At 41.9% G+C, this 27,942-nt stretch overlaps 1 protein-coding gene across 11 annotated transcripts; it reads right to left on the reverse strand.

Annotated features, from left to right (window-relative positions):
* Nucleotides 1-493: 493 nt before the first annotated feature.
* Nucleotides 494-27,942, reverse strand: LOC125897487 (uncharacterized). Of its 11 annotated transcripts, none has more exons than XM_049590836.1 (17): nucleotides 27,928-27,942; nucleotides 23,045-23,122; nucleotides 22,776-22,807; nucleotides 22,652-22,685; nucleotides 22,482-22,539; nucleotides 22,027-22,197; nucleotides 14,649-14,761; nucleotides 14,065-14,248; nucleotides 13,083-13,195; nucleotides 12,735-12,918; nucleotides 7,976-8,088; nucleotides 6,952-7,135; nucleotides 6,636-6,748; nucleotides 5,619-5,802; nucleotides 5,303-5,415; nucleotides 4,978-5,182; nucleotides 494-1,057 (listed from the first exon to the last, which is right to left on the reverse strand). In XM_049590836.1, exons 3-17 carry the CDS (start codon nucleotides 22,785-22,787, stop codon nucleotides 961-963), a joined length of 1,878 nt encoding a protein of 625 aa, XP_049446793.1. In that variant the 5' UTR covers nucleotides 22,788-22,807; nucleotides 23,045-23,122; nucleotides 27,928-27,942; the 3' UTR covers nucleotides 494-960. The 11 variants fall into 11 exon arrangements, with proteins under 11 accessions (XP_049446793.1, XP_049446797.1, XP_049446796.1 ...); XM_049590840.1 differs by lacking the exon at nucleotides 6,952-7,135 and adding an exon at nucleotides 7,621-7,804; XM_049590839.1 differs by lacking the exons at nucleotides 6,636-6,748; nucleotides 27,928-27,942 and adding an exon at nucleotides 5,974-6,086 and having other exon boundaries at nucleotides 23,045-23,136.

Consider the following 27,942-nt stretch of genomic DNA (forward strand, 5'->3'; position numbering starts at 1 on the left):
TTCCAACCAACTGTGTGTCTGTGTGCGTATGTGTGTATGTTCAAGGGAACTTGTGTGGGTGTTGGCTCACAGCAGGGACATTTGACTTTGAGGTAAACATGACAGAGGTTTGATTCAGGTCGGAAGGAAAAGAGACAGGCTGTGAGGACACCAAAAAACAAGCCATTATTTCCTTAAATAGAGGGGAAGTGATAGGTTGAGAGAGAAATAAAGAACCTTAAACATCGTGTGTGTTATAACTTTGCTTGATAGTGCTCCTACGTTAGTATGACATTCAGATTTACTGACACATTCCTTTTTACGTTCCCACTTTGCTGTTTAAATGATATCCAGCACCCCCTACTGTCTGTATATTAGTTCCCACCATCTGTTGAAAACACGAGTCTGCATTACTCACACCAAATCATAACTTCATGAAAGCCTGTGAGCTCATGAGTATGCTCCTAATAAGCTGGTCAGAGTTGTTATGAGTACAATGTAATGACAAAAGGGATTTGCTGTTTATTAGTGGTTTTATTGCCGCTTACAGTTGATTAATTACCAATACAGCACCATGATTTCATACTCAATAGAAATAAAAAGATAGCCTGATAAAGCACATAATAGGCCTTTTCCTACAGGGGATATTTTGGCTTGTCATGTTGAGAAAAGCACGGGCGTAAATAATACAGTTAACTATGGATGGATTCCATTTAGCTGCTTAGGCTGGTATCACACATGCTGGCTCGCACTCACTCGCACTGTTATGATTCACTGGGACACTTGAATAAAACAGAGCCGTTGTTAATGTTACTTGTAACATCTTTGCTTTTTGTATAAGTCAAAATGTCTGCTGTGAAAAAGGCCTGTTATACTTCTCTCATCAAGCACTGTAAGAAAAATCAGACAAATTTCAGTGAGATAAATTTGAGCATTGTCTCTTCTTATGCTTCTTGCGTCGGCTGTGGAGTCAGAGCGTCATCATTTGCATGGGCATCTGAATCGAACTTTGTAGTCACGGCACTTATGGGATTTTTGGTCCTCTTGGCGGCAAACAAATCCCTTAATTGGGCTGTAGCTGAAAAATGATTCCAAACAGTGAATCAGTATGATATTTAAAGCAATATTTAAATCAAACAAGAACTTCCTTTTAATGGGGTACATCACTAAATCCAGAAATGTATTAAAAATGTGACTGAAAACATGAATGCTTCACACACATCTTCACCCCGGCAGCACAAAAGATCTATACAATCAGTCCAGTTTTGAAGTGGGCACCCAAAATTACAGTCACCAATTCAGTATCTGACCACATGTAACCTCTTCTGTTTCTGACGTTCTGACGCTGCGAAATGGCCAGAAGTGTTTTTGCAGAACATTATGTTGTCAAAGTGAAGCTGACCTTTGATCTTTTGAATATAAAATCATTTATCATATATCCTATAAGACATTTGTGTAAAAGTTTGTCATAATTAGCAAATTAATTCTTGAGTGATGGCCAAAACGCATTTTTAAGATCAGTGATCTTGATCTTTGACCTTTTGAATATAAAATCATTTATCATATATCCTATAAGACATTTGTGTAAAAGTTTGTCATAATTAGCAAATTAATTCTTGAGTGATGGCCAAAACGCATTTTTAAGGTCACAGTGACCTTGATCTTTGACCTTCAATGATCAAATTATTTTTTTTTTTCCACATAATTTTTAATTTCCAAAATAGAGCAGATAGAAGACACAGTAATATTTGGTCAATCCAATAGTAACACAAGAAAAAAAGTTAAGTATTAAGTTTTACCGTTAAATGGTAAAAAAAAATAGCACTAAATACTAAAACGTAATATAACGGTTGTTGGTCGGACAACTGCCTGTCACATCACAATTTAATGTCTGTGAAATAGATGATCAGTCATTCAGGGATATCTGAAAAGTCCAGCTCTCGTACATACTCGAAAAAGGGATCCCACATCATGCAAAATTTCCTCGGGGAGCCCCTCATTATGCACCTGATTCTTTCCAGTCTGACAAAATGAAGGACTTCCCTTATCCATAAGGTGTGTGAAAGAGGTATTGGGGACTTCCACTTGAGTAACACCAAGCATCTGGCTAGCGAGGTAACAAAGGCTGTAACAGCTCCCTCATGGGAAGAGAGTAGTACTGTGGGTGGAGTTACACCAAACAAAGCATTAGGTTCAACAGATTTCCAGTAACCCTTGACAGTGATCTAAAGATTTCTCCACAGTACATCTGTAATGCAAGACAAGACCAGAACATGTGTACGTGGCTCACTGTTGCTTGGCTACACCTGTCACAAGTTGGGTTCACATCTTTATAGATCCTAGAGAGCCTAACCTTCCTGAAATGAGCATGGGGTACTCTTTTGCACTGGATCAGTCCATGTTTTGCACAGGCAGATGATTTGTGAACTTTATCACGGACACCCAATGACCAAATTCTAATCAGTACAATGCTGAGTCCACGTGGATGTTGGTGCCAAAGTTGAAGAAATTCCCTCAAGGTGTTCTTGAGATATTACATTCATGAGAATGCAAAGGGTCACAATAATGTTGACCCTTTGCTCAAAGACGTGAAATACTATCAAATTGTTTATTTAAACCATTATGAGAAGGACTTTCAAACAACAACAACAACAACAACAACAACAACAACAAAAAAAGGGCTATCTAACACCATATCAATTATGAATTATTATTTTGAATGAGCTCCAGCTGACAGTTTATCCACGCCAACCTTATACACTGTTAGGGAGGCGGAGAGGGAGACTGGCAGACACAGGCAGACCTGGCTGTGTCTAGAGAAGACAGGCTGCGTCAGCTCTGTCCTCAGAGACAGGTGGAGACACAGCAACATTTCCTGCTACAATGCAGCACATATGAAGACATCAGAACAATGTTCCTTACAAAAACTAAATGTATACTCCAGGATTTTGATTCACTCTCTGACCAGACTGAAATGCAACATCTACTTGGAGAAAATAATGTCAGCGCCACAGATGCAGCAGAATATGTCAGTGCCTAATGTGACCAGTGCCGCAGCCTAAGAAACAACCAACACAACAACATAGAGCATCTCCTCACAGTTCACACTCTGGCTTTTATTTACTCCTTCACTTAATGAGTTTTTTTTTCCTTGAAATTTATGTCTATAATTTTGTATCAACACATTGTTGTTGATTGTTTCAGAATTCACTGTCTTAAGCAAGATTTATACTTGTGCGTCAGCTTTATGCAGAGCCTACGCCATAGCCTACACACTTGCTACACAAGCCTATGGCACTGTATGCATGTATGTATGTATAAATGAGCCTAGCGACAAGCAGAGATTTCATATGAAGTCAGGATAAATCACACACAAGACTTAAAATGCTATTTTTGTGAATGCTTTATTGTCTTGGCAATTTATTGTTTCTCATCTGTAAAATTAAAATAAATAAAGGCTTCGTTTCCACTGAGGGAAATGGTTTCAGCTTACAAAGATAGACAGGAGGTCTGCGTTGCTGCAACGTGTTTGTTTCTGGGGAGGTGCACGTCAGGCTACGCCGTAGGGTACGGCTTCAGAGGTTAGGAGTCACCCCCTTTTTTTCTGCTCTCTTTTTACCATGCTGGTAAATCTGAATGAATTATACTTTGGTGCTCATGGTTTCAGTGTTAATGAACTCAACGATTAAATTATGGAGAATCTAACCAAGCTAATGATGTCTAGCATGTCAAAATTGACAAAAGTTTAAACTCTAAAGAGTTCAGCTGACATATTTGTATGCACGATCTTAGCAGCTACTGTAGCAAATGTTAGCTCATGCGGGTATATAGCTGACAACCCAGTGGGCTTTAAGAGGTTTTATGTCCAAAGAAATAACACAAAAATAAACTGCTTTACAGCACCAATGGCAACAAGACCTGGCGTCTAATTGAGACATGTTGCCAAACCTGGTTAGTGAAAGGAGCTTGACATTTAATTGGGGCTTGGCTTAAATCAAAGTTTTACAATAGCCATAATTCCAACATTTTGGTGGTATCTCAGCACACTGATATGCAAACTCCATCAAATAACACCATGTTCGACTTCACCAGACCCCTGACACGTAAAGGGTTGATGCAGGTATCACTGGACTGGATTTTTCAATACTACTTGGTATTGTTTGGTTGATACCTTATAAGGTATTGAGTACCAATACCTAGCCCTAATAAAGACTTTGAAATACTGAAATGCCCATGTATTATTTATTAATCTATTTTTAGGCTTGATTTTTTCTCTTGACCTGAATCCCTATTACATGACTCCTAGGTGTCTTTCTGTGATAACAAAAAAATGGTGGACATTCATGTCAATTTCAGTGGAAAATGCAATGTTTTAAGAGTTTCAATATTAAAATGCCTTTTAGAAAACATTTCTAGTGAGAAAAGTGCATTTTGTTTTCATAATCTTTATTCAGTGAATGCATATCCTCCTAAGACCCTGTGTCCTCATATGAGTGCATTAGACCTGCTGTCCTCCTTTGTGGACACTTCATTGTGCCATCTAGTGGTAGTAAGAACATAATACACTCATCCATGTAAAAACAAGATGGCCACCATCTCTACCAAGTCAGTCTGCAGCTGATCCCGACACAAAAGTGGACAAGGTTCAAAACTTGATCACATCTTATGGTTGAAACTTGTATATTTATGATTAATTATGCATGTAGTTTGATATGGCAACAAATTTGACCAATTTTAGCAACAGTAACAAACTAAGACACTGTTAATTAGGAAGTACTTGTTTGAAGACACTGGAACTTTATTATCAGCTCATTTGAGGACACTGAGACTCAATTATCCTTGACAATGTTTAGTTTTTTATGTACTCATGTACTATGTAATATGAAGATTATTTCAGTCTCACTAGAAAATTGTTGTAATGCAACATTTTATTTCGTCTTTAAGTAGAAGCTATTTATTATTCTTATTATATTATTACTTCCCTGTGAGGCAACTTACCTGAAGAAGATCTCCCCTGTGGAGACGGCTGGGGTCATGTCGTCAGTGGTAACAGCCTCAATCTGCAGAGGGCTGTCACAGATTTGTCCTGGGTTTTCTTTCTTCAGGGTACTCAAAAGTTCCCAGTCCCCTGTTCCACTGGGATCGTCCCGGTCATACCACTTGGTCCAGCACACTGCAGGGAGGCTGGATGACTGGCGGGAAACTGTGGCACCAAGGCACCATTCTAAATGAATGCTTATATGCACACGGACAATGGAATAGAAGGAGAAATCCATGTTGCATTAGTATCTTAACACTGCACATGAATGTGCTCATACAGTACCTCTTCTATCACAGAAAGACGAAGGACATCTGAAGCGAACACGATAATCATTACACTTCTTATCCTTAGACTGGTCCTTGTTTCTGCAGATGAATCCTGAAGTTGTGTCACTCCTGAAAAAAAGAAACACAGAGTGACACTTACTAAAAATGAACTAATAGATTCACCAACCTAAGTGGTTGCTTGTTTAAGCCATGATGTTGGCTTGGCTCTAAGGATGGCAAAAATAACAGAAACCATATCTTGACTTTTAATGAAGTGTCAATATCACATCAAAATTAGGTTTGAACACCTGCTAAACTAATTCAGTACTTACTTATGAATCACATCCCCTGCTTCCTCTACACTGAGTCCAGATAGAGTTCTGGCCTGAATAGCCAGTGGTTTAGGGCAGATCTTCCCTGGGTTCTCTTTGCGAAGTTCTGAGAGGCTTTCCCTGTCTTGATTTCCAGAGGGGTTGTCTCTGTCAAACCAGTCTGTCCAGCATCTTGGACCAGGGCCTTTCATTGTACATAAAATGGTCATGAGACTCCTAAAGTCTTTATGGAAATGCACACTTGTTGTGATTTGTCCAATTGCAAATAAAGAGATACAAAGACCAATCAAATGAGAATGTAAAAACAAAAGGTGTAATCCAATGAAGACTGCACATCAATGTGTTCATACAGTACCTCCATCATCACAGAAAGACGAAGGACATCTGAAGCGAACACGATAATCATTACACTTCTTATTCTTAGACTGGTCCTTGTTTCTGCAGATGAATCCTGAAGTTGTGTCACTCCTGAAAAAAAGAAACACAGAGTGACACTTACTAAAAATGAACTAATAGATTCACCAACCTAAGTGGTTGCTTGTTTAAGCCATGATGTTGGCTTGGCTCTAAGGATGGCAAAATAACAGAAACCATATCTTGACTTTTAATGAAGTGTCAATATCACATCAAAATTAGGTTTGAACACCTGCTAAACTAATTCAGTACTTACTTATGAATCACATCCCCTGCTTCCTCTACACTGAGTCCAGATAGAGTTCTGGCCTGAATAGCCAGTGGTTTAGCAGATCTTCCTGGGTTCTCTTTGGTTCTGAGAGGCTTTCCTGTCTTGATTTCCAGAGGGGTTGTCTCTGTCAAACCAGTCTGTCCAGCATCTTGGACCAGGGCCTTTCATTGTACATAAAATGGTCATGAGACTCCTAAAGTCTTTATGGAAATGCACACTTGTTGTGATTTGTCCAATTGCAAATAAAGAGATACAAAGACCAATCAAATGAGAATGTAAAAACAAAAGGTGTAATCCCCTGAAGACTGCACATCAATGTGCTCATACAGTACCTCCATCATCACAGAAAGACGAAGGACATCTGAAGCGAACACGATAATCATTACACTTCTTATTCTTAGACTGGTCCTTGTTTCTGCAGATGAATCCTGAAGTTGTGTCACTCCTGAAAAAAAGAAACACAGAGTGACACTTACTAAAAATGAACTAATAGATTCACCAACCTAAGTGGTTGCTTGTTTAAGCCATGATGTTGGCTTGGCTCTAAGGATGGCAAAAATAACAGAAACCATATCTTGATTTTTAATGAAGTGTCAATATCACATCAAAATTAGGTTTGAACACCTGCTAAACTAATTCAGTACTTACTTATGAATCACATCCCCTGCTTCCTCTACACTGAGTCCAGATAGAGTTCTGGCCTGAATAGCCAGTGGTTTAGCGCAGATCTTCCCTGGGTTCTCTTTGCGAAGTTCTGAGAGGCTTTCCCTGTCTTGATTTCCAGAGGGGTTGTCTCTGTCAAACCAGTCTGTCCAGCATCTTGGACCAGGGCCTTTCATTGTACATAAAATGGTCATGAGACTCCTAAAGTCTTTATGGAAATGCACACTTGTTGTGATTTGTCCAATTGCAAATAAAGAGATACAAAGACCAATCAAATGAGAATGTAAAAACAAAAGGTGTAATCCCTGAAGACTGCACATCAATGTGCTCATACAGTACCTCCATCATCACAGAAAGACAAGGACATCTGAAGCGAACACGATAATCATTACACTTCTTATTCTTAGACTGGTCCTTGTTTCTGCAGATGAATCCTGAAGTTGTGTCACTCCTGAAAAAAAGAAACACAGAGTGACACTTACTAAAAATGAACTAATAGATTCACCAACCTAAGTGGTTGCTTGTTTAAGCCATGATGTTGGCTTGGCTCTAAGGATGGCAAAAATAACAGAAACCATATCTTGACTTTTAATGAAGTGTCAATATCACATCAAAATTAGGTTTGAACACCTGCTAAACTAATTCAGTACTTACTTATGAATCACATCCCCTGCTTCCTCTACACTGAGTCCAGATAGAGTTCTGGCCTGAATAGCCAGTGGTTTAGCGCAGATCTTCCCTGGGTTCTCTTTGCGAAGTTCTGAGAGGCTTTCCCTGTCTTGATTTCCAGAGGGGTTGTCTCTGTCAAACCAGTCTGTCCAGCATCTTGGACCAGGGCCTTTCATTGTACATAAAATGGTCATGAGACTCCTAAAGTCTTTATGGAAATGCACACTTGTTGTGATTTGTCCAATTGCAAATAAAGAGATACAAAGACCAATCAAATGAGAATGTAAAAACAAAAGGTGTAATCCCCTGAAGACTGCACATCAATGTGCTCATACAGTACCTCCATCATCACAGAAAGACGAAGGACATCTGAAGCGAACACGATAATCATTACACTTCTTTTTCTTGGATTGGTCCTGGTTTCTGCAGATGAATCCTGAAGTTGTGTCACTCCTGAAAAAAGGAAATACAGAATAGTACATACTTAATATGACCTAATAGATGCATCAACTTTAGTGTTTGCTTTTTTAGCCATGATATTGGCTTGGCTCTAAGGATGGTATTGTCAGTCCGTCAGTCCCTTTGGTGGTTGGTTGGTCCATCAATTTGGTGCAGACTGAAATAACTCCACAATCATGGGACAGGTTGACATGAAATTTTAAAAACTTGAAAAAAGATGGAACGCCACACACTCAGCTCCAAGTAAAAAAGGAATTTTATTTCGGACAACGTTTCGGCACAGGGCCTTTGTCAAGTCTTAACAGACATGAGACACCAAAAGGAGTGGCTGATGAAGCCTTCTGTGAGCACACCTGGTGTACACACCTGGTCTGCATTTGACACTAATCACCTGCATGTTTGACACCAGAGAAGTGAATAAATCAGCTGATTGCAAAACTCACATCAGAGATCAAACATCACAATCCATATAAATACAATCCTATCAAAATATCCATTTCAGAGAAGAAAAAGGAAGTATGCCATACAAAACATTCTGCACAGGATCCCAATATACAATATTTACAGAAAAGAAGAACAGATCAGCTGCACATCAACCTATAAAAAGGCATCATTAGCAATATAAGCTGTACCTGGTCTCTGTCACTAGAGCTGACACTATTTATCTAGAGCAAAAAGTTATAGAAAACATTTCAAATCGTAATCAACATTCAGACCATTTGGTGCCAGAGTGTTCAAATAGTGTATGTACACTACTCCATCGCCAGCACCTCAACAAGACAATCTGCAGTGTGCGTTACTCTTCTCCTACGTATTACGTCCCCAGTCAACTGCACCCGACCTCCAAGATGCCAAATGAGACACAGCCTGTGTCGGACTCAGCAATTGCAGGCATGAGACAAGAAACTTTTGCTTTCAGTCAAAGGGAACGAGATGACATTCTCACCACGGAATCGCTGTTTGATGTTCCGTTTTGTGGAAACTCTGAAATTGAACTGAACAATCTATCTAAACGGAGAACAAGAACTTTTCTACACATGGTAACACTCAGTGATTATGTGCGTCAGGGCATCATCCCCCGTGGCTTAAGATGGCAAAAAGAACCAATGTTGGGGAGCAGAACCACTGACTTTTGTGATCGTTGGTGTGCCATCATAAATAAATGCTCCTTGGACTTAATGACTTTTATCATTGATCAATTAAAACGGGATCTGAATGATATTGATAAGGCCATTGATGATAAAACTGCATCCTTACGCCTTGCAATGACTGAGTCTGAATTTAATGGCGTAATTAAAGCCAACTGTGAAATGCAGGACAAACTTTCCAGAGAAATTAAAGAAATCAAAATCAAGAAGTTCAACAGAGACAAAAAAGACTCAACGAAGGGCTATGTCTATGTTTGGAGAGACCCTGAACGACGAACACCCCGACAACGGCGCAACGAGATGACTACCAATCCTCCTTTGATCAACTGTCATCTACCTCCAGCTCCAGTTCTTTAGACAACAGTCGATGAGGAGCTACAAAACAGCGAAGTCGAGGCCGTCCACGAAATGCCGCATCCGGAGAGGAAACAAGAACCCGCCGGCCGTTGGAGACCACAATCAACGCCTCAGAGGCCGTCGACCCGGTCCCAGAACAAACAACAGAGGATCTGATAGTCTTCAATCTCTCCAGTAAGACATTAAATGCCTCACACTTGTCAGTTTCGAATAAGGGACTATCTTACAAGTTGACCTTTTTAAGTTTTTCCGTAACATTAGATTATGAGAATATTTCAGTAGGTCTAATTCTGACACATTAGAATCAGCAGAGCAACAAAATTTTCCCTCTTCAACAGCTATACAGACACCATTTCGGGCTAAAAGTTATTTTAGTCCCCCTATTAATCGTAGCCCTTCAATTGAAACAACATTGTAATCCCTACAGTAATCTTACAACAGATGAAATTACTGCTTTAAAAGATCTACAAGCCAACACTTCTATTATAATCAAACCAGCAGATAAAGGAGGAGCTACTGTTGTTTTGAATAAGTCTGACTGTGCTGAAGACCGTTTAAGACAAATTTCTGATGACACTTTCTACAAGAGACTGTCTAGCGATCCCACACAATTATTCAAGGAATCTGTTTACAACACTCTGGACCATTTTTTTCAAGAGGGTGAAATAACCAAAAAAGAACTTGATTTCCTAAAAATTGAACATCCTATAATCCCCACTTTCTACACTCTACCTAAGGTCCACAAGAGTTTGCAAAAACCCCCTGGCCGCCCGATTGTGTATCGCTGACGTCATCCATCTCACAATATGTTGACTTTCACATCAGACCTCTAGCTGAATAGGCTCCCTCTTACATCAAAGACACTGATCACATGTTATCTATTGCTGATTCTCTAAACCCTCTTCCTGAGGATGAACTGATTCTCGCTACTTTTGACATGTCCTCCCTCTACACCTCTATCCCTCATGATGGAGGCATGGAGGCATTATGGCCATGGATCATTTTCTGTCTAAAAGGGACTGCAGCTCTCTTCCTTCATTAACTTGTCTTGTAGAATTTGTAAAATTAATTCTCACATGTAATTATTTCATTTTTCAAGACACCTGGTTCCTCCAAAACAGAGGTGTAGCTATGGGAAGCCCTTTTGCACCTTCTTTTGCTAATTTGTACATGGCTTTTTTTGAAGAGATGTACATTTACAATAATACCATCTTCAAAAACAACATAGTGGTATGGAAACGCTTTCTTGATGATGTGTGGGTTCTCTGGCGAGGCAGTGTTGACCAGTTGAAAACATTTTTCAACTATTTAAATAATTGTTCTGATTTTCTTAAGTTCACCATGGATTTTGATTCCAATCGTATTAGCTTCCTTGATTTGTGGATCATACGTGAGAATAACACACTTTACACTGACCTTTTCATTAAACCTACAGCACGCAATAGTCTACTTAGAGCTGCTTCGTGTCACCCTCTCCCTTTAAAAAACAGCCTCCCTTACAGTCAGTTCTGCAGGGTTAAGAGGCTATGTAGCAGACAGTTTAATTTTGATAAAAACATGACTGAGATGAAGAAAAAATTCGGTGCAAGAGGTTACAAGTCAACTCAAATTAATTCAGCTGTGGATCGTATCAACGCCAGACCAGATCTGTTTCAGAGGAAAATAAAAAATAAAAAATCTTCTATTATTTTTTCCACCAAGTATTCTAAACACAGAAGATTGAAGGTATCATTAAGAAACACTGGCACATCCTTCAGTCTGACCCTAATTTTCATCAAATTTATACACATCCCCCTCTTGTGGTCTTTAAACGTGGTAGCAATCTAAGAGACTATCTACTAAGATCAGATTTGGCCCCCCACTTTGGAATCTAGCCAAAGATTACTTATACCTATCCCGGATGGTAACAGATGCTGTGGGTCTTGTGCTCAATGCAATTATACTTACCGATGTAGTACCTATAGACATCCACATTCTGGTAAACCTATCCCCATTAGAGGGGTCATCACTTGCCACACAAAATCTGTGATTTATCTGATTACCTGTCCTTGTGGTAAGACCTACGTAGGCAAAACAAGCAGGGAATCGCGGAGCATCGTAGTACCATCAGATGCAAAAATCTTAATTATCATGTGGCTGCTCATTTTGTGGAAGCTAATAATCCTGTTGCTTCATTGAAATACATAGGTATTGAGAAGGTTTCCCTCCCTGGAAGAGGTGGTAATTTAGAAAACCTCTTAACTAGGAGAGAACATTTCTACATACACTATTTGAACACTCTGGCACCAAATGGTCTGAATGTTGATTACGATTTGAAATGTTTTCTATAACTTTTTGCTCTAGATAAATAGTGTCAGCTCTAGTGACAGAGACCAGGTACAGCTTATATTGCTAATGATGCCTTTTTATAGGTTGATGTGCAGCTGATCTGTTCTTCTTTTCTGTAAATATTGTATATTGGGATCCTGTGCAGAATGTTTTGTATGGCATACTTCCTTTTTCTTCTCTGAAATGGATATTTTGATAGGATTGTATTTATATGGATTGTGATGTTTGATCTCTGATGTGAGTTTTGCAATCAGCTGATTTATTCACTTCTCTGGTGTCAAACATGCAGGTGATTAGTGTCAAATGCAGACCAGGTGTGTACACCAGGTGTGCTCACAGAAGGCTTCATCAGCCACTCCTTTTGGTGTCTCGTGTGTTAAGACTTGACAAAGGCCCTGTGCCGAAACGTTGTCCGAAATAAAATTCCTTTTTTACTTGGAGCTGAGTGTGCGGCGTTCCAGTTTTCTACTCCATCGCCATCACCTCAACAAGACAATCTGCGGCATTATTCTTCTCCTACGTGACATGTAATTTTAAACAAAAAAATCCTAGTCCCCAGAGGATGAATCCTCCTAACTTAGCTGGTACCTTGGGGTTTCCTGTGCCACCACCATCAAGTTGACATTTGTTGTTTTAAGTGAAATGTCTGCACAGCTATTGGGTAGATTGTTGTGAAATTTGGTTCAGACATTTATGCCCCCTCAGGATGTCGTGTAACCACTTTGATGATCTCCTCACTTTTGATTTAGGGTCATTATCAAGTCAAAATGTAAATGCAACGACCTGCAAAACTAATTCAGTACTTACTTATGAATCACATCCCCTGCTTCCTCTACACTGAGTCCAGATAGAGTTCTGGCCTGAATAGCCAGTGGTTTAGGGCAGATCTTCCCTGGGTTCTCTTTGCGAAGTTTTGAGAGGCTTTCCCTGTCTCCATTTCCAGAGGGGTTGTCTCTGTCAAACCAGTCTGTCCAGCATCTTGGACCAGGGCCTTTCATTGAACGTAAATTAGTAACAAGACATTTTAAATCTTTATGGAATTGCACATTCTGATTTGTCAAATATCTATATCACCACAAAGATGGATGAAATGTGAATGTAAAAAGGCAATATGTAATCTTCTTAACAATGCACATCAATGTGCTAATACAGTACCTCCTCCATCACAGAACGAAGACGGGCAGCGGAAACGAACACGGTAGTCATTGCACATCGTGTTTTTGGATTGGTCCTCATTTCTGCAGATGAATCCTGAAGCTGTGTCACTCCTGAAAAACGAAACACAGAGTAGCACTCAAATAATCTAGTGGATGCATCCACTCAAGGTTGTTTTTTCTTTCTCAGCCATGCTATCTGCAGGGTTGTAAGGATGGCAGTGTCAATCTGTCAATCTTTCTGCTGGTAGTTTGGTCCACCACTTTGGTACAAACTAAAATATTTCCATATTCATGGAGTGAAATTTCATACAAACAATTGTGGTCACCAGATGATGAGTTCCCCTAATTTCGGTGATCCCCTGTGTTTATATGTACCACCACCATGGAGGAGACATTTGTTGTTTTAAGTGAAATGTCTCTTCAACCATTGGGTGGACTGTCATGAAATATGATTCAGACATTTATGCCCCTGTCACGATGTGGTGTAATGACTTTGGTGATCTCCTGACTTTTAATCTAGTCTCATCATCAGGTCCAAATTTAAATTTAAACACCCGCAGAAGTGATGACATTCCAATCAGTCTTGGTTGTATTATGTGTTTAGTGTGACTAGCAAACATTAGCACTCTTACACACTAAATGAAGATAGCGAATATTGTAAACTTTATACAATCCCAATTTCAGTATGTTCCCACTGTCACATTTGCAGATGGGGCAAACAACTGCTGTTCATAAGCACAGCTTCACAGAGACTAGCATTTACAATGTGCTGTGATTTTTTGATGCTCATTGGTACCTAGCACATGGCTGATCAATAGAACAGAACAGAATGTGAAAAGTGGAAACAGTGGAGACATGTTGGGTCTCACCAGATAAACAAACACATACAGTAGTAAAGCCAATGCAACCCATTTTGTAGAATGCAATATGAATCACTGCATTAAATTCATTCAAATTATTCATACTCATTCAAAACTCACTTATGAATCACATCCCCTACTTCAGCTGCACTGAGTCCAGATAGAGTTCTGGCCTGAATAGCCAGTGGTTTAGAGCAGATCTTCCCTGGGTTCTCTGTGAGAAGATTGGAGAGGTTTTCCCAGTCTCCATTTCCAGAGGGGTTGTCTCTGTCAAACCAGTCTGTCCAGCATTTTGGACGAGGATCTTTAATGTGGAAAAAAAAAAATAAAAAATAGCCACAATCTTTCTAGAATTGCACATGTTGAGGTTGGCCAAACATAAAAAAAGGTCATGGTAATCGTAAGCGCTAATATCATAAGCAACTGGACTTGCTTGCGTTTCTTGAAGACGTTTCGCCTCTCATCCAAGAAGCTTCTTCACGTGACCCCAACGACTCTGCAAGGGTTCCCACCCACACAGGGTTTATAGCCTGCAACTTCGTACCAGTCATTTAGAACTAAAGAGGCTTCTTGGATGAGAGGCGAAACATCCTCAAGAAACGCAAGAAAGTCCAGTTGCCTACGATATTAGCACTTACGAAAGGTAGATGAAGTGTGAGCGTAAAAACAAAAGGTGTATCTTTCCAAACATTGCTCATACGTACCTTCTCCATTACAGAAAGAGATGGGGCAGCTGAAACGAACACGATAGTCACTACACCCTTTCTTCTTGCACTGGTCCTTGTTTCTGCAGATGAATCCTGAAGTTGTGTCACTCCTGAAAAAAGAAACACAGAGTGGCACTTACTAAAAATAATCTCATAGCTGCATCCACTTAAAGTGAAAGTTTGGATTTTTTGACATGGGGCTGTATAAGGTATTTATCAATAGTCACTGTATTTCAAACAGTAGAAAGCTTTTGTGTGCTTCCCGTTTGGAGATGCTAATGAAACTAGCACCCCAGAAACTCAGCAATGAATTGGATGAGGGTTTTCCACAAAACTTGTTTTTACCCCTTAAAAAAAAGGTCTTACCTAAAAAAAATCTGTCCAATTGGATGCTGTGTTTAGAATATTATCACCACTTTACCTTGCTGTCAGACAGCCCTGTCCTTTGGCACTACATTTGCTCAACCATTTAATATCTGTATTCCTATGCATAAGCGCAGTTGTGCCGCATACTATATTACGCCACAGGTCAGCAGTGTGGGTCAGGCTTTCAGCGGGTTTATAAATGAGACAGCAAATACAAAATTAAAGCTGCAAGCAGCTGTGACCGGGCCCTCGCTCTCCCGCGTCTACGCAGGGGGCCAGCAGCACGCATCACTGAAGTGGTTATGTGAAAACTCAGAGTAAGTTAAACCTGACGTGGTGTGACGTTTCATCTTCCTACTCCAAGAAAATTCCTATGGGGAGGGGTTTTTGAAAATTTCAAGGGGGACTATAGAGGCATTTTGTCCCCCCCATGGGCGATGGCCCTATCAGATGTAAGAGCTTGCCATTCTTGACCTGACCTAATATTTTGTCCTCCTCAATTAGACAAAATTAGGAGGCCACCTCAGTACACCACCACCATTCACTATGACCTCAATAATAAACAAAGTAGAGTCACCACTTTCTAGACGATGTCAACAATAACCGAAAATTTGTAAGCTTCAGGGAAAAAATCATGGTATAGTTGTTTTACTGGATTACATTAGATTACACAGGTGTACACAAAGTGGCCAGTGACTGTATGTTACATACATACAGATTTCCTCAAATAGTAGCCGGGGCTACTATTAACAAAATAATAGTTTGGGACCAGGCTACAAATAGGGGCAGGCTACTATTTGAAGGAGGCTTTCAATTAAAAAAATTAAAAAAAAAAAAAAAAAAAAAAAATCACAGCCAAATTTGAAAATACAAATACTGTATTTTTTTTAATTTAAACAGCAGAAATATTTATGTAAACCTGTATTTACAGTAAAAATGAATATTTTCTATATAGTATTACAAAGAAAGTACTGTATTATTTATAGTAACAACGTTTACATTAACAGTAAAAATAGTTTTTGGTGTTTTTGTAAATCACCAATATTTACTATTGACTACACCACAGTGTACTAGTTGTCCTGCCTTGAAACAGCGAATCATCTCATCCTCTGTCCCATCTACAGCCACCGTGATGCCACACACCTTACAAGACAACATGCCACAAATTAATTTTAAAACTAGGCTACATTAGTAATAATGACTTTTTCTCTCACAATTTTGATTAGGAATAGCAATTTCTTTTTTTCCATTACTGGCGAAAATGGGCTTCCATAGATAAAGATGGTTACACACCCTAAGCAGGCGTCATATGCCAGCTGTTTCCACTTGCCACACAATAAATATTTGTGCGCTGAGGTTTGTGCCAGGCGGACATGATTGCCAGTATTTTTTCATTATTGCAAGAAATTCCATTGACTCATTCACAAGTCAAAAATGTGATTTACCTGAAAGAAACATGCAATATTTACATCTAAGATCATAGAAAAATAGCCAACCAAGTACAATGATGTCCTCCAAGATAATATATGCCACTTTGTTTGCAGTAAACAAAAATTTTGGGGGGGGGGGGGGGGGCACGTGTCCCCTTGAATGTATATGGTGACTACCCTGTCAGACATGCATAATTAGGCTACAGTTGTCTGGGTGCGCAAAGGTGAAGTGCGCTGGTCTTGTCATACAAAGTTTGATGGAGTGTCAACTGGAGCCTGTATCACAAAGCAAGATCAACCTTTCCTGGGTTACCCAGACCTATCCTGGGTTGACTAACCCTAACAATGGCAATCAGGATAATCGGTATCACGACGCTGGATATCAACTCGGTAACTCAACCCAGAGTTGCCTTATCAAGAGCCATGAACGCGCACGCAGTGGACCAATCACAATCATGAGAGAAGCGCAACGTCACTGGGCGTCACTCAACGTCACTGAGCGTCCTCACAGAGCGCCGAATGTGAGGAAAAAAGTATTTCTCATGTGAGGATCAGAAATTAATTCTACTAAAATATGAGGAGGAGAAAAGCAACATTACAGAAAAGGCCAACACTGTGGCAGCTGCAGGAGGAGGAAACATGCATGGCAACGCATAACGGGATGAATAATGTTTAGTTTTAGTTTAGATTAGTTTATTTGCACATAATGTTAAAAACAGACAGTATAACATTTACAAGATTAAAAAAAGAAAAGTGCCGTAGAGGTTAGAAGCCACTAAAAGCTTATCAAAGAAATCTCCCGTCAAAACATCATTGAAATCACATAATAGAGAAGAAAAAGAAACAGGTAAGGAAAGAAGAAAAAGAGGAGGAGAGAGGGAAAAATCAAGACAAAACAAGGTAGCAAATAAATTATGTGTAGGTTAAATGACTCATCACTGGTTCAAGTAGCTACAGTACCTGTACCTGTACATCTGACACTGATCACACCCTTGAATCCCATGAAATCAATTCTGCGCAGATGAATTGCGTGTATTACAATTATCGTCTAACATCATTGCGTCTGATAAATTGGTCTTCTTTGCCATAACGTTATATATGCTACAATAAAGCTTAAAGCTGACGCCACAATTAAATCACATCTACACCAAATTGAAAGTCTGAATAAAATCATCCTGATATTGAGCTGTGTTAAATTAACAGCTGCGCAAAAATATACCTAGTCTCCCTCTTTAAAAAACAAAAAGGAAAATCCCTCAAACACCATTAAGTGTAGACATGATAGGCTACTTTCAACATTTCCAGCAGCAAAGCTGTCAATTAAGCCCATTATCTTTAACAGGGATCATTTCCTCCAACAAAACAAAATGTTGGCACTAATTAATGGTGCTATTAAGTGTCCACAAATGATCAGTTTCTTTCTTATGAAATTTCGACTTCTTTCCACTCCTTTTTGAACAATCTTTTCATTGTCTGTTGTTGTTGCTTTCTCAAAATAAACTTTCAAATCAAAATCAATCAAATGAATTAAACTTCCCGTCATGACTGGGCTGCATTTCTGTCAGCAGAGTTATTTTTTTTCCAAACACCTTATTGGCCAGTGGGTGGTGCATTTTATAGGATCAGATTCAACCCTGACCTTACCCTGCTCCGGAGCAGGATAGCCGTTCAGAGTTAGTTAGCATGGTGATCTACCCTGATAAGAACTGAACCGGCTTCGTGAGACCGAAAACCCAGGGTTAACCCTGAAGTTACCTGGCTAAGACTTTAATCCTGCGTCATGATACAGGCCCCTGGTGGCAAGATAGTTATCAACCAGTGTTGATAAACAAAAGAATATTGGTCATGGCCGAAATAAAGATTACGGTTTTTTACGGAAGTACGGTTAATGCGTTCAAGGTCTTCTGACTCTTCAAAAGTTGACATGGTGCCTCTAGCTCAAAGTATGAGGGACAAGAAGAGGTTGAAAGTCGATGAGTTTTGAAGAGGATTTGAAGATTTTCCAATTTACTTCCATTCACACTAATTAGACTGCCACCAGAGCGCCACCTATTGGCCGATTTGCACCAAATTTCGCACAAACCCTTGTCGGGCCATGGAACACAATTAGCAAAAGTGTTGTGGTAATCCGACTGTATTTGGTCAAGATATGAAAGATTGTCTGTTTTGAAAATAATATGCAGGAATTTGTTGTTTTATATTTTGGGCGTTTTCTGGACAAACAAAATTCTTTTAATAACTTTTTGTCAGGAGGGTCCACAGATGCTTCATGCAAAGTTTGATGCAAATTAGTCAAATCGCCTAGGAGGAGTTCGAAAAAGTAGGTTTCTCATTGTTCGCAATTTTGCAAATGGAAATTTAATGCAAAAGTGAGCGTGCCTTACATCACACAATTCAGCTGAATTCAGGGAACACTGAGATATAAAGTTTCAAAATGTGCGACATGTTATGTGGGAGTTGTGGGCCAAAAACGCTTTTGCATTGAAAATAGTGCCACCTGCTGGTCATTTTTGGTGTGTGAGTTACAGGAGCCAGTCTTTACCACCCCTATCAATTTCATTTCCATAAGTGTTATGGTGTTGGCACAGTGCCAAATATTAAGTTACACTGCCACCACAGCGCCTCCTAGTGGCAGATCAGTAACTCCTTTGTCAGATATCCTCAGGAGGGCATTGACAATAATTGTTCTAAGTTTCGTGTTAATCCGAGCAACTGATGTGGAGATATAAAATACTTCAATTTAAAGAGCGCCACCTTGTGATCATCGCCTGACATTTTGCACAGAGCCTCAGGGGCTCATGGGGAAGTACTAAATTGAGTTTCATATCATTCCAACACACCATTGTGGAGATATGCAACACTTCCTGTTTTGTACCAAATCTGCAGGAAGCTGCTATTTAATAACTTCAGTATTCTTTGGAATATCAAAATTCTTTTAATAACTTTTTGTCAGAAGATGCTGTGTGCAAAGTTTCATGCAAATTGGTGAAATTGCCCAGGAGGAGTTTGAAAAAGTAGGTTTGCGACATTTTGCGAATTTGCAAAAAAAAAAAAAAAGTTAGGCGGAAATGGGCGTGGCCTATGTCACGAGATTCAGCACAATTCACTGAAGGCGTGGATACAAGGTTTTTGAATGTGCCACAAAGAATATGGGAGTTATAATCCAAAATGCACTGTCCTTGATTATAGCGCCACCTAGTGGTGGAAATTCAGGATGACAATAGATTATAAAATTTTTCGCCAGACCAAACGCGTGTGCCATATTTGATGAGTTTTTGAATTTGGGAAAGGGGCCAAATTGGGGATTATATGCGCAGAATAATAATAATAATTAAAGCTACAAGCAGCGATGAACGGGCCCTCGCACCTTCACGCAACTCGGGTGGGCTGGCAGGAAGCCTTCTGGCACGTTGGTTCATTTCTGTCAAAGTTAGACATCGCATGCATGTGTGACTTTGCATATCCTTGATACAGTGCAGGAATGACATATTTTACATTTTGTATCACTTCCTCTTTCCACTAGAGGGAGTTGGAGAATGCACTAATCATACATCATGTTTTTATACATCAAATATACACCACAGCATGTAACTTTCAGATAAATCTAAAGATAAGTGTTTGATGAGACCTACTTCCTGTCGCCACTAGGTGGCACTATGAGTATCAGGAAATATGGCAATGAAAATGTGCTCAGGGCGGGACTAATATGAATCATGTGAAGTTTGGTGGAGACTGGACCATTTATGCTAACGCTACAGCAATTTAGTTTTTCATGGCGAGACCTCAAGATTCAACGCTCGGCAGTGGGCGCGCCATTCAACATTGGGCAGATCCTATGATAACTTTTGGTCACAACATAGTCACGCCTACATACACCAAGTTTGGAGCAAATCTGATTAAATTTGTAGGACAAGTTTGTTAATTTACAAGCCCTGGAAATGGGCTCAGTGGCATAGGTAAATTCAAAATAGTAGACTTCCTGTTGGGTTTGGAGCATGGCTTCAAGAGGCTTTTTTGTATGTAATAGAGTGTTACAGGTGCCTACCAAGTTTCATACATGCAGGTCAAACCAGCTTTGGGGGCTGCTTAATTGAAAGATTCTAGGGGGTGCTGTTGAGCCATCTTGGTGCATCAAAGCACAAAAATCACATCAGACAATAGGATTTGTGACCTGTGATGTGTATGCCACGTTTGGTGAGTTTTCAAGCATCCCTTGTCCCTTCAAAACAACATCGTGTTTGATGGCGAACAAGGCGGCGCCACGGTGACAGCGTTTGATGAAAACTCAAAAGCTTCATTTTTAAGCATCATCAAGGTCTAAGGACTTAGACCAGCAAGTTTGAGGTGGGTCTGATTAACCTGCTAGAAGAGGGACATCAAACAATGTATAAAGTAGCTTTCTGTTGCCAGTAGGTGGTGCTATGGCGGTGATTCAAAATTCCTCTGTAGATGTGTTCAGGGCTGGACTGTCATCATATGTGTGAAGTTTTGGCAAGATATTCCCACATGGAGTCAAGTTACAGCAACGTTTATCATCATGGTGAAACATCAAAGTTTGCCGCCAGGCCGTGGCCACGCCCTTCGATGAAAACTCACAGTTTCCACAATGAAGTGTCATCAACGTCTTATGACTTTTTTCACCAAGTTTGAGATGGATCTGGTCAAGTCTGTAGGATATGTACATTAAAGTCTAAAACATGACATTTCCTGTTGCCAGTAGGGGGCGCAATATTTATCTCTAATTATTGACATGTAGATGTGTTCAGGGCGGGACTGGCATCAATCCTGTGAAGTCTGGGAAATATTGGACCATGTATGCTGGAGTTATAAACTACTTCCTGTTTAGTGGCGAGACCCCTAACTTTGACGCCATCCCACGGTCACACGCATTGATGAAAACTCAAGCTTTTGATAACCCTTAAAATATCACCCTTAAAGACCCTTAAAATATCAAATTTTTCACCAGTTCTGATATATCTGCAAAGTTTCATGAGTTTTTGGGTATGTTAAGCCTCCCAAAAAGGCAATTCATTTGGAGGAAGAAGAATAATAATAAAAAATCGTTGCATTTCAATAGGGTCCTCGCACCGCTAGGTGCTCGGGCTCTAATAATAATAAACAGCGCGATTTCAATAGGGTCCTCACAGACAACTTTGTCGTCACTCGGGCCCTAATAATAGTAAAAATAATAATAATCATAAGTTCTCAAAATATTCTCAAAACATAATCATAGTCTTTCAAATATGTGGGTTATGTATGACTTTGGGATGCAGTACTTTTTGTAGGAAAACATACAAAAAGAAAAAAGAAAAAGAAAAAGAACAGCCTGATTGGCGCAGCTCCAATGATGCCAATGTCAGTCTCTCAGTCTTTCTGTTTGTCGGTCAGTCCACAACTCAGTCTGAAATATCGCCAAAAAGTTTGAATGGGTTGCCATGAAATTTCCTACAGACAATCCTGGTTCCCAGAGGATGAACTCTTCCAATTTAGGTGATCCCCTGGGTTTGGTGATCTCCTAACTTTTAATCATCAGGTCAAAATTTAAATTTCAACACATGCAAAAGTATTTCAGTCCTTACTTGTAAATAATCTCCCCTGCTGCAGCTGGACTGAGTCCAAGTAGAGTTCTGGCTTCAATACCCAGTGGTTTAGCGCAGATCTTCCCTGGGTTCTCTTTGCGAAGATTGGAGAGGTTTTCCCAGTCTCCATTTCCAGAGGGGTTGTCTCTGTCGAACCAGTCTGTCCAGCATCTTTGAAAAAAGTACTGACTTTGAAATAAAGTAACAACAATTCGTCAAATGTCAAAGAAATACAAAGACAGATGAAATGTGAGTGTGAAAATAAAAGTTGTAATCTGCTTAACACTGCTCTTTAAGTGTTACAGAACATGACTTGTGTGTCATTCAGTTTGTTTAACTGCATGTAACAGAGACTTGCTCTGCTCATTCTCTGGAGTTACAAGGTTTTATTTTTTCCACACTCACAGAGATAGTGCATGTTGGGGTGTGAATATTATCAGACTTCATTGACTTACTGTGTACTGTAAGTCGGTCCCACTGCATAAGGCACACCATTGGACTGCTGGTTGCTTTCTGGCAAAAGTAATCAGAAAAATGATAAAGCCTATACTGTGGCTGTGTATATTTCTAATTAAAATGTGATAAAATTGTATGTGTCATCATGCAGTTATTGAGAGGAACCTACCAAAAAACAGTCCTGCAACAATGGCAACACTGATCTTTTAGAGAAAATGGAAAATAAAAGAAGTTTCAATGACACTGAACATACAGAACATGTAAATCTAATTTGTAGAAAAGTCATACATTACCAATTTCATCATGATTCCAGATAATGAGGGACCTTTAAAAGTTACAGGAAAGTATAACATTCATCGAGATGTACATAATATTTAAATTATTTACTTTTTTATTTAACACATCTGGATTTAAATTTGCAACATAAACTTACAATAAAGTGCCACATCATAATAACACTAAGTGTTAAATACAATTGTATGAAGTTAAATAATATTCTCAAAATTAAGTGTAAAAGAGACAATATGTCACCCTTCTTCTATAAAAAACATGAGAGACTCACCCAAAGGTCATCTCAGTTGAACGGTACGGTTGCCTGTGTGGGTTAATGTGCCTCTCCTGTCTCTCACATTAAATACACCTCGGGAAGATATTTAAATATTGACACATGTAAACAGTCATGTACAACAGTGTCATGTGCTGCAGACCTCACCCACAGAAAACATTCTCCCATTCAAAGGGTTGAATGAAAAAACAATGTTTGGAGATGAGGTGTAGACCTCCACCAATCTTCTCTGATTACTTTAAATAAATACTTTGTGCATACCTGTTTCACATGGACAAATGCAAATACAAAGGGGATGTGTCCGGTGAAAAGTGCTGAAATGTTATACTCTTTACTTCACTATATCTATTCAATAGCTATAATTAGTAGTTACTTTTCAAATTAAGATTTAACATACAGAATATAGAGTATGATCAGTTTATAAAACATGATCAATTGTTACAGACCAATGACAACATTTAAGTACTGGTCCATAATGTAATAGTAAGGTTAGGGTTAGGATTAGAATTTGGGTTTCAATTTGGCTGGACTGGTCTGCTGATCTGGTGTGTAACATGGATGGAGAGGAATGGTGGTGTGGAAAAGTTTTGCTTCTCCGCTCAGAGGACCAAGGTTCAATCTCCAAGCAAAGGGTAGACCACTGGACCAGAGGGCTTATCGTGGTGGAGGAGTTTGAGTGCCCTAATGACCCTAGGAGCTATGCTGTCGGGGGTATTTTGCCCCTGGTAGGGTTTCCCATGGCAGATTGGTTCTGGGCAAAGGGTCAGACGAAGATCGGTTCAAAAGACCCTTCATGATGGATACAAACAAGGACACGTGTACCCGGCCCGGAGGGTTACCGGGGCCCCGCCCTGGAGCCAGGCCTGGGGTTGGGGCCCGTGGGCGAGCACCTGGTGGTCGGGCCTTCGCCCATGGGGTCCAGCCGGGCCCAGCCTGAACCAGCTACATGGGCTCGTCCCCCTGCAGGCCCACCACCCGCAGAGGGATCCAGAAGGGTTCGGTGCAATGTGGATTGGGCAGCAGACCAAGGCGGGGGCCTTGGCGGTCCGATCCTCGGTTACAGAACTTGGCTCTTGGGACACAGAATGTCACCTCTCTGGCGAGGAAGGAGCCGGAGCTTGTGGAAGAGGTTGAGCGCTACCGGCTAGATATAGTCGGCCCCACCTCGACACATAGTTCCGGCTCTGGAACCCTAGTCCTTGAGAGGGGTTGGACTCTCTCCTTCGCTGGAGTTGCTCCGGGTGAGAGGCGGAGGGCTGGGGTGGGCTTTCTGATAGCCCCCAGACTCTCTGCCTGTACGATGGGGTTTACCCCGGTAGACGAAAGGGTTGCTTCCCTGTGCCTTCGGGTCGGGGAACAGGTCCTGACTGTTGTCTGTGCTTATGCACCGAACAACAGTTCAGAGTACCCACCCTTTTTGGAGTCCCTGGGATGGGTGCTGGACAGTGCCCCGATCGGGGACTCTATTGTTCTGCTGGGGGACTTCAACGCTTAGTGTGCAATGACAGCGGGACCTGGAGGGGCGTGATTGGGAGAAACGGCCTGCCCGATCTGAACCCGAGTGGTGTTCAGTTATTGGACTTCTGTGCGGGTCGCAGTTTGGCCATAACTAACACCATGTTCAAACATAAGGATATCCATCAGTGCACGTGGCACCAGGACAGCCTAGGTCGCAGGTCAATGATCGACTTTGTAGTCGTATCAGTTGACCTGCGGCCATATATTCTGGACACTCGGGTGATGAGAGGAGCAGAGCTGTCAACTGATCACCACCTGGTGGTGAGTTGGATCAGATGGTGGGGGAAGACGCCGCGCAGACCTGGCAGGCCCAAACAAACAGTGAGCGTCTGCTGGGAATGCCTGGCGGAAGAACCTGTCCAGATGATCTTCAACTCCCACCTCTGGGAGAGCTTCGACCGCGTCCTGAGGGCAGAGGGGGACATTGAGTCTGAATGGGCCTTGTTCCGCCCTGCCGTTGTCGAGGCGGCGGTTGTGAGCTGTGGTCGCAAGGCCACTGGGGCCAGTCGTGGCGGTAATCCCCGAACCCGCTGGTGGACACCAGAGGTGAGGGGAGCCGTCAAGCTGAAGAAGGAGGCCTACAGGGCATGGTTGGTCTGTGGGTCTCCAGAAGCACCTGACGGGTACCGGCGGGCCAAGCGGAGTGCAGCGGCGGCAGTCGTTGAGGCAATAACTCGGGCGTGGGAGGAGTTCGGTGAGGCCATGGAGGAAGACTATTGATCGGCTCCAAAGAGGTTCTGGCTAACCATCCGGCGCCTCAGGGGGGGAAGGCGGCAACTTGCTCACACTGTTTACAGTGGGGGCGGGAAGCTGCTGACGTCAACTGGGGACATTGTCAGGCGGTGGAAGGAATACTTTGAGGAGCTCCTCAATCCCACCAACACGTATTCCAGTGAGGAAACAGAGACGGGGGTCTCGGGGGCGGGTCGTCCAATTTCTGGGGCAGAAGTTGCTGAGGTAGTGAAACAACTCCGAGGCGGTGGAGCCCCGGGGGTGGATGAGATTCGTCCTGGATATCTCAAGGCTCTGGATGTTGTAGGGCTGTCCTGGCTGCACGCCTCTGCAACATTGTGTGGACATCGGGGGCAGTGCCTCTGGAGTGGCAGACCGGGGTGGTGGTCCCCATTTTCAAGAAAGGGGACCAGAGGGTGTGTTCCAACTACAGGGGGATCACACTCCTCAGCCTACCCGGTAAGGTCTACTCCAGGGTGCTGGAGAAGAGGGTCCGGTCGATGGTTGAACCTCAGATCGAGGAGGAGCAATGTGGTTTTTCGTCCCGGATGCGGAACCGTGGACCAGCTCTTTACCCTCGCCAGGGTGCTAGAGGGGGCATGGGAGTTTGCCCAACCAGTCCACATGTGTTTTGTGGATTTGGAGAAGGCTTACGACCGTGTCCCCAGGGGCATCCTGTGGGGGGTGCTCCGGGAGTATGGGGTTGGTGGCCCCTTGCTAAGGGCCATCCAGTCCCTGTACCGAAGGAGCATGAGTCTGGTTCGCGTGGCTGGCAGTAAGTCGGACCTGTTCCTGGTGAGGGTTGGACTCCACCAGGGCTGCCCTTTGTCACCGGTTCTGTTCAGAACTTTTATGGACAGAATTTCTAGGCGCAGCTGAGTGGTGGAGGGCGTCAGGTTCGGTGACGGGAGGATCTCGTCCCTGCTTTTTGCGGATGACGTGGTCCTCCTAGCTCCATCGAACAGTGACCTCCAGCTCTCGCTGGGGCGGTTCGCAGCCGAGTGTGAAGCGGCTGGGATGAGAATCAGCACCTCCAAGTCTGAGGCCATGGTCCTCAGCTGGAAAAGGGTGGATTGCCCACTCCAGGTCAGGGGGGAGGTCCTTCCTCAGGTGGAGGAGTTTAAGTATCTCGGGATCTTGTTCACGAGTGAGGGTAGGATGGAACGGGAGATTGACAGGTGGATTGGGGCGGCGTCAGCAGTGATGCAGGCGATTAACCAGTCCATTGTGGTGAAGAGGGAACTTAGCCAGAAAGCGAAGCTCTCAATTTACCGGTCAATCGAGCGAGTACAAGCGGCCGAAATGAGTTTCCTCCGCAGGGTGGCTAGGCTCAGCCTTAGGGATAGGGTGAGGAGCTCAGACATCCGGGAGGGACTCGGAGTAGAGTCGCTGCTCCTCCACATCAAGAGGAGCGAGTTGAGGTGGTTCGGGCATCTGGTAAGGATGCCTTCCAGACGCCTCCCTTGGAAGGTGTTTCAGGCATGTCCAACCGGGAGGAGACCTCGGGGCCGCCCCAGAACACGCTGGAGGGACTACATCACCCGGCTGGCCTGGGAACGCCTCGGGGTTCCCGCGGAAGAGCTGACGGAAGTGGCTGGGGAGAGGACTGTCTGGGCTTCTTTGCTGAGGCAGGCCCCCCCGCGACCCGGATAAGCGGAGGACGACGTGTACGAGTACGAGTACTTCACATGAGTAAATGTTGTTGCTGATACTTCTGTACTTTTACAGACATTTTGAGAACTTTTAATGTGTAGAGTATTTTCATACATTTTACTTTTACTTAAATAAATTATTTGAATACTTTATCTGGGTAGTGGGTAGTGACCTGTGGTCATAAGTTCTGGGTAATGACCAAAGAATGAGATCGTGGATACAAGCGGCCAAAAAGGAGTTTCCTCGGTGGGGTGGCAGGGCTCAGCCTTAGAGATTGGGTCAGGAGTTCAGACATCCAGAGGGAGCTGTGGGTAGAGCGAAAGGGGCCAGTTGAGGTGGTTCGGGCATCTGATCAGGATGCCTCCTGGGCATCTCTTGTTGGAGGTATTCCAGGCACGTCCCACTGGTAGAAGGCCCTGGGGCAGACCCAGAACACATCAGAGGTATTACATGTCTCATCTGGCCTGGGAACGCCTCGGGGTCCTCAAGGAGGAGCTGGAAAGCGTTGCTGGAGAGAGGGACGCCTGGGGTGCTTTGCTCGGTCTGCTGCCCTTGAGACCCAACCTCGGATAAACGGATGAAAATGAATAGATGGATAGTATTCATCTATCAGTGTTGCGCAGTCGACAGCTGACAGCTTGTATTAGCTTTCATTTTACATTTTTACAGTACATGTATCTCCAGATGTATTGATTTTTGATGTTTATGATAAAATGAAGAGTTCCTTTATGTGTTGAGAAAATTCTCTGACTTCTCGAGCTAAATAAACTTTTTGAAAACCATCTTGGATCAGCTGGAAAATGCATTGTCACAAAGCTGAAAACAAGGTTGACTTTTTAGAGATACATGGCTCTCACAGGACAACACTGCTGCAAACATAAGATGATCTTGTAGAATATGATGCATCGCTGTGAATTAAATTACCCCAAAGTATAAAAAGGCTTTAAATACTGAAATAAATGATTTAAATACGTTACTGTGGGGCAGCTGTG

The sequence above is a fragment of the Epinephelus fuscoguttatus genome, linkage group LG11 (genome assembly GCF_011397635.1).
Source record: "Epinephelus fuscoguttatus linkage group LG11, E.fuscoguttatus.final_Chr_v1".
Classification (NCBI taxonomy): domain Eukaryota; kingdom Metazoa; phylum Chordata; class Actinopteri; order Perciformes; family Serranidae; genus Epinephelus; species Epinephelus fuscoguttatus.